The following is a 7,195-nucleotide window of genomic DNA, read 5'->3' as shown; positions in this document are numbered from 1 at the left end:
TATACATATAGATATCGAAAATATGTCTGATATGAAAATCTGCAGTCAGAATGAATACGTTTCTCTCTTCGCGCGTTGTACTTGATCTGCGCACAGACGGCAGACATTTCTCCTCCTAGAGAAACTTTTTCCGTGTGGTTGTGTTTGTGAAAGGCACGGCAGCCCCAGCAGCCCTAGCAGCAGCAGCAGCAGCAGCGCAGCAGCAGCAGCAGCCTCCTCCTGCTCCCGTCCGGAGCCGGTGCTGTGGAGGCAGCCAGAGGATGCTGCTCTGCCTCCACTCAGCAGCTCTGCTGTGGGAAACAGCCTGGACTTAATCTCCTATTGTTAGAAATAAACAAGTGCTCTCACCTGCACAGCCGGTGAACAGCAGTCCCCAGAGGACGTCCCTTATCTGAAGCATTGTAATGTCTCACAGATATTCTCCTTGAAGATCAAGCGGAGAGCTTCTGGGTGAACACAGAGCAGCCTCTGTGTGGTTTTTTTCTTTTCTTTTCTGCTTTTTTTTTTTTTCTTTTTTTCCCAGAGATGTAAAATAGCAGCTGCAACAGGACGGGGTTTTTGGTCCTTGTCGCTACCCGTGTTCGCGCCGCGGCACAGTGAGTGACAAGCAGCAGCAGCCGAAGCTCGCACCAACGCGCGCACACACGCACTGAGCGGATACCAGCACGGATCACTCCGCCCGCCAGGATCCAGCCTCCCTCCTCGTCTCTCTCCCCCCTCCCCCCCTCACACACACACAGAGGGGGCGGGCCGAGCCGAGCCGAGCCGAGGCGGCTGCAGCATCCCAACGGGGCGCGCAGCGGCAGCAGATGGTCACAATGATGGCCTCTGTAATTCCGCTTAATAAGATTAGGAATGTGCAAAGTTCTGCAAGATATGTGGAGTAATTAAGATTCAGAGCATTAAGGAACAAATGTGGAAAATTGAGTCCTTTTCAGTGTTTTGACAAGAACTTTGGGGGGTTGGGGGGATAGTTTACAAGTCAACATTTCATGACTACTCCCAATTCTAGAAAGTCTGGAAAAGCGTCATATTGCTCCCAGTCTGGATAAGTATGGATAGAGAAAAGAAAGAAAACTAATTTCCAGATTTTTTTTTTTTTTTTTTTTACTGTGTCCCATCTGGCAGTCTAGTCACATCAGTTTTTCCACCATCCTTCCAGTTTCCACAATCTATCCGTTCCTGTGCCATCCATCTTTACAATAACTGCCCGTCCATTTCTCCATCTATCCATCCTTCCTGCAGCCAAACATCATTTGGTTCTATGAGCTACAACATTTATTTTATCTTTTGGATGAAGTTATATAACTGAATGGAAAAACCAGGGACAAATGACAAGCTGCATTTTATTTTAACAGATTTTGAAAGTGCTTACAACAACATCCAACACGTTAAAATATCAAGATATTCTCTAAGAACACGGAGCCGAATGTTGGCTCTTCTCTCGTTCTTGTTTAGTGAGAAATTCAGCCTCAAAGTTTCTCCTCCTGGATTTTCTTCTGAAAGAACAAATTTGTCCACATTTTAAAGAAGCCCCCATGTGGTTATGTGGAGGACGGAGTTATTGAAGATTTCAACCGGAATATTTTTCAAAAATATGAAAATCACATTTCTCAGAAATATTTGTCTTAAGATTTATTTAATTACATGATTTGTACCAGTCTGACTTTTTTTTGTTTTTTGGTTGTTTTTTTTGTCTCTGCTCACATATTTAATAGAACTGATGCCAGTTTTAAAAGTTGTTTTTCATTTCCCCAGTTTTGTTTTAAGATTAAAGGTTTTACGTTTCTTTACTTTGATGGAGACAGAAACTCCACAGCTCCAGTCCTGGTCCTGGTCCTGTTGTTCCAAGATTCCAAAGTTTCATAAGATTCCAGACGTACTCAGTTGTTATGGTTTTAATTTGCCACATTTCTGCGCCTCAGATGCACATTAGGTCATTTTTTTTATTATCTACTTATTAATTACACTTTGTAATTATACATCCATTTTCACTTCGAGTCTCTTTGCATGAATTTTTTTAAGCCATGAAAAGAAATATGTCAATCATTTCCTGGTTCAATGTTTCAAGGTAAAACATTGGCCCCTTCCTGCAGCACAACGTCTGATCTTAGTGATCAAAACCACTCAAACATCCTCGACATGCAGTCAAGTTTGTTTTTTTTTAATTGTTCAGTAATCCTGACATCCTGCATGTAGAACCTCGTCATCCTCATGCAGCACCAGCAGAAATAAGCAGACATCCATCCTCTACTTTAGACTCCAGTCTGGAGCCAAACTGAGCAGTCAACAAACCTTTAGATTTGGCTTTCAGGTCTCAACCAAAAGAAGTGTACTCAACAGAAAACATGCTGACATTTCAAACTTTACCAATTTTCTCATCTAAAAATAACTATTCTGACTAAAGTCAGTATTTTTTTTACTCTACAAAACCTCCATTTATTGGGTGAAATAAGAGAAATATGGTCATTTAAAATCCCCTCTGGTTTAAAACGATTTTGAACTTTTTTTTTTTTGTTGACCAATTTTCCATGTTGATTTTATAAGTAACAGAATAAACGTCCTTGTCTTATATGTCCAGTTAACTCAATTGAAGGATAAAACTTCGTGGAGTTTTACCTTTGTGACGAAGGAGTTTTAAAAACTAAAGAGTTATGAAAGCTGCATATTTTTAAAAGTAGCTCATATCCACAAAAATAGAAAACGCCACACAGCAGGAGCCAACTGTGTACTTAAAGGTTCAGCATAAGATCCGATGTGGAGGAAAGCATTTACAGCTTCCCAAAACCTGGCTGCCAACGGTTCACTTTTTTAACAGTGCATTTGTCAGTGTCAACATAATGAATGTGGACTGTAAATAAATAAATAAATAAATAAATAGCTTCCAGGAAATGGAGCAGGTTGCCTCCTGCTCACACTGCATCCAGGTGTTGCCGTCTCCTGCCCTCCTACCTCACATGGAGATCCTGTGGCAAAAAGATGTGGAAATCATGGTTCTCTAAAAATGAAGCGTGAGCCTCTCCGCATGTGTTGTGGACTGAATCCACGTTAATTTCCCGCTCAGCTACAAATCCACAGGGTCATTGGTTTAGATCGCCAGAGCCCAGGCTGTGCCTCCCTTTGACTTCACTCAACTTCCTCCAGTGAGTGTGAGCAGACAAAAAGACAAAAAAAACCCAAAAAACAAACAGAAGAGATTTTTAAATCGCCCCGTTGTGCTCGTTATCCGGTCGTTCATGGAGATCATGTATTTGTTCATGTCAGAAGGTTACAGGCTTCCCTTTGATTCTATGTGCGTATCTAGAGGACACCTTCTATGCACGCTTGCAAAACAAATTCCAATGCAAGTTATGAATGGACTGTTCAGGGTGACGGCAACATGTCTGTAAACATCCTCTGATGATGAATCAAGGAGATCCTGCTAGAGAAACACCTGCAGACCACCTACCTGCCCAACACTGCCACCCAACTGTCTCCATGGGCTCTACACACACACACACACAAAGTCAGTGTGTGTACGGGGAAAGACTCACTTTATTTCAGTTTATTAAACCTTCATTTTACCAGAAAGGAGGCCGGCTAAGAGAAAGATCTCAGTGAAAAGGGTGATCTGGCAAACAAAGGCAGCAACACACCTCATGGTGAACAAGACAATAAATGTTAAAAATAAAGTTCAAACACTATGACAAATAAAGCATGGGAGGCATTACTGCAGCGACAAGTCTAGATTTGAAACACTGTTACTGTTTGAAGGATTTCTGTTGGTTTCTTTCAGTGAAACAAGTTGCGACAATTTCACTTCAGACTGGAAGGTGAAAGAACTGAAAGTTTGTTTTTTGGTTTTTTTCCCCACTCGCAGATGAGGAACAGAAAAACAAAATGTCATTTTATTTTAAGGCATAATGTCTTTCAGGTCACCAAAGGAAAAAAAAAATTAAAAAGGCACAAATAAAACAATTTTACTGATTTTATTTCCGAAATAAAATCAGTAAACCCGACTGTCGTGTATCGACATTAGTAGAAACACTCGACTTGTTTCTACATTAGCTTCCAAACTCAGAGCTCCAAACGTTCAGCCACAGTTCTCATTTATCTGATCAAAGTCTCCATGCTGAGATACAAAGTACCATCAGATCAGAGTTTCACTGCTGAACCACTGAACTCTATTTTTTTCCTCTGACCGCTCAGTCTGACTCCATCACCTGGTGATGCGCTCCCCATGCTTGGAAATCCAGATCAAACCACATCCAATGTGGACTGAGATTTTTCAAGACTCAATAAAACTGTCAGGAATCCACCTGAGTGCTGTTCTTCTGCCCATGTACAGAGCGTGGCTTACTAACCCGCTCCTCGTCTGAGGGCTGTCCTGACAGGTACCGCCTGCTTCTCCTCTGATCGAGTTTTCCAAACATATTTCAGCAGAAAACTCTGACAGGAAGTGTTTCCATCTAACACCAGCTGATGGATGTGGAAGGTTTTCAGAGGCTAGAGACGCATCCAAATAAACTTTCAACTCATCGCAAATCTGCTCCAGAAAACTGAAAAACAGCTGAAACACTGAGTTCCTTTACATCAAGGCTAAAAACCCACCAGTTGAGTTATCTGTGATTGGTAGTAAGTGAAACATTGATCAACATGTCTGATGTGTATCTGTTTGATGATTTTGATGAAGGCATTTGTAATGCTCATTACTCATTTCATAAATGATGACCATGTCGTTTTAATGATGTAAAGCACTTTGAACGTGTCGTGACCGTGTTTTTAGATTTTAGTTTTTAGAAACGGGAACCACAAGTAAATCAAAATGAGGGGAAACTGTTTCGTAAACAGACCATTACTTTACCGTTTACAGTGTAGCAGAATGTACCTCAACTACACTGGTAGTTTTTTATTAAAAAAAAAAAAAAGAGAATAAAATGGCCTGAGGTATTCTAGGATTCCCTCAGGGGGCGCTAGAGTGTTTCCCTGAGGATGATGATGTCTGGATTTCTCTTCTTCACCTTTTTGCCATCCTGCATATCAATATATTAATAAAACTGAACATACAGATAATATTCTCTGATTTGTTGCCCTGCAAACAAACTGCACTCATATTTTCATACGCAAACCTTTTCATTTTTAATGCCCTCTGCTCCACACTGTGCCACTTGCGTTGGTTTGTTTCAAACCTGTGAGGACTGATATTTGTAGAAGGAAGATAATGAACGCAGGTGTCGAGAAAGTTTAGAATCGATTCCATAAATCAAGTGCGTTTTCGTTCACTTATTGGTCCACTTCCATTTTAGTTGCGACTGTGCGCCCGGATTAATAATGTCAATTAATAATGTGTGTTGTCTGGCACAACTGGAACTGTGCCAGACAACGTGGGACAGGAATCAAGTTTACCTTGGCACCGTGCACAGAGAGGAGGAGGGGTCAGGAAGGTCAACTCTCCAAAGCTCACTGCTGCACCAATTTACTGACATCCTTACCTCCCACTTATTTATTTTAAAACTTTTGCACACATCCTTACCGGGGCTGCCAATAGCAGCGGACAGCGCTGCAGTGATGCGACTAGAAGGTTTGAAGAATGGCAGGGAAACATGTGGCACAGTCATTTAATACGTTCCCCTAAGAGCTGAGCGTTGCAGCACATGTTCCACTAGAGACGGTTCTGTGACCTCGGCAAGCAGCATCACAGCTGAGGCAGTTTGCGTCCAACCTTCATTTTGCCGTGGCATACGACACAAAGCTGCGTCACACAGTCCACGATCAGACGCATTTTGAGTCGTTTTTGTGAGGTTCGTTTGAAAGCCAAACATGATCCATTTATCTGCTGATTTTAGTGGTTTAGAAAATTAAAACCTCCTTTCGTGATCATCCAGCATCAGTGAAAGTGAAAGTTGAAACAGTTTGCCATTTCTAAATGACTGAGCAAATCAGACATTGGTTGCTATGGCAACCCCTGTCTTATAGACGAAAATAAACTTGTCCAACCTCTCATTGTCATACTTCCAGTTTAATTTTTTTTTATTATTATTGATCCAACTATAGATGTGAGCATGTTTATGTGGGTTGATTTTTTTTTTATTTTTAGATCACATATCTGCCTTATTTGATTGACATGTTCGCTTCTCTTTCCTATTTTGAAGAGAGACTAGAAGAACTGACTGTCACCTATTTGTTTCCCAAGGAAACAGGAATTATGGATCATGCAAATAATCTGTGTGAATTAATGCCACTGCAATATAAGATTATATTACTTCAGGTCATTTTTTAAATATATTTTACACATTTGCTGTGGAAGGCATTTTACAATTCTAAAAATAGAAATTGCTTTCAAAGTCTTTACAATGAGTACCTTGTTTTCATGTTAGCAAAATAAAAGCTGAGCATACACTTCCAGGAAAGTTGCAGCATCCAGAGACCCAATCTGCCATTTTTAAAAACGTTTTCAGAACATATAATTTCGCCAAATGAGTAAATGCACCCGCCTCCCAAGCACTTTGAGTTTTTATCATTTCTGTACGAAACAATACGACAGAATCTAAAACACAATCTGTTACATTTTGTTTTTCTCCCCCGTCTGCGATAACACCTACATCTTTCAGGCCAAACTAATTTGAATTTTAGAAAAAGACAGCTTGGGTAGACAACAAAAAAAAAGCTTTTTCTGTATGACAGTAATAATCTACTTGTTTAATTATGAATTAGATGTGCAAAATCCAGACTTTGGTTAAATTTCCCTCGCAGGCATCGGTCCCGCAAAACAAAGAAATCTTTTCAATAGAACCTGTCAAATAACACAAAGTAGGCTGGAAGATCTCAAAAAGAAAAGCAATTGATGAATAGATGATGAAGTCATTTACAGTCTAGGAGGGGTTATAGTATCATTTCTGACGCTTTGGGTCTCCAAAGAATCACAATAGAACCTTTAGACGTGGTGAAAACACGGAACAGAGGAGAACCTTCCCAGCAGCGGCTGAACAACCAAAACTACTACAAGAGCTCATCAACAACTCATCCAGAAGGTCCAGAAGAACCAAGAACATCTAAAGCTCCGCAGACCTCACTGCCTCAGTCGAGGTCAGAGTTTCAAGAATAAGGAGAGAGTGAAATAAATCGGCTCCATGGCAGAGTTCCAAGGCCAGAACCACTGCTGTCCCAGAAGAACACACAGACCCACCTCACATTAACCAAACACTTCATCACAGCA

General features: G+C 40.9%; 1 protein-coding gene across 13 annotated transcripts in view; it reads right to left on the bottom strand.

Annotated features, from left to right (window-relative positions):
• The window catches only part of ncam1a (neural cell adhesion molecule 1a), a 281,082-nt gene extending 280,417 nt beyond the window's left edge, over positions 1 to 665 (bottom strand). For 9 of the 13 annotated variants that reach the window (XM_016676904.1, XM_016676899.1, XM_016676902.1 and 6 more), the window contains exon 1: positions 349 to 665. In XM_016676904.1, coding sequence (XP_016532390.1) covers positions 349 to 400 — 52 coding nt within the window. In that variant the 5' untranslated portion in view covers positions 401 to 665. The remainder of the gene's footprint in view (positions 1 to 348) is intronic. The other 4 variants (XM_016676906.1, XM_007562972.2, XM_016676909.1 and 1 more) reach the window with 2 other exon arrangements.
• Positions 666 to 7,195: the final 6,530 nt, after the last annotated feature.

The sequence above is a fragment of the Poecilia formosa genome, unplaced genomic scaffold (assembly GCF_000485575.1).
Source record: "Poecilia formosa unplaced genomic scaffold, Poecilia_formosa-5.1.2 Scaffold143, whole genome shotgun sequence".
In the NCBI taxonomy this organism is placed as follows: domain Eukaryota; kingdom Metazoa; phylum Chordata; class Actinopteri; order Cyprinodontiformes; family Poeciliidae; genus Poecilia; species Poecilia formosa.
This window is presented reverse-complemented; position numbering and strand designations above follow the sequence as displayed.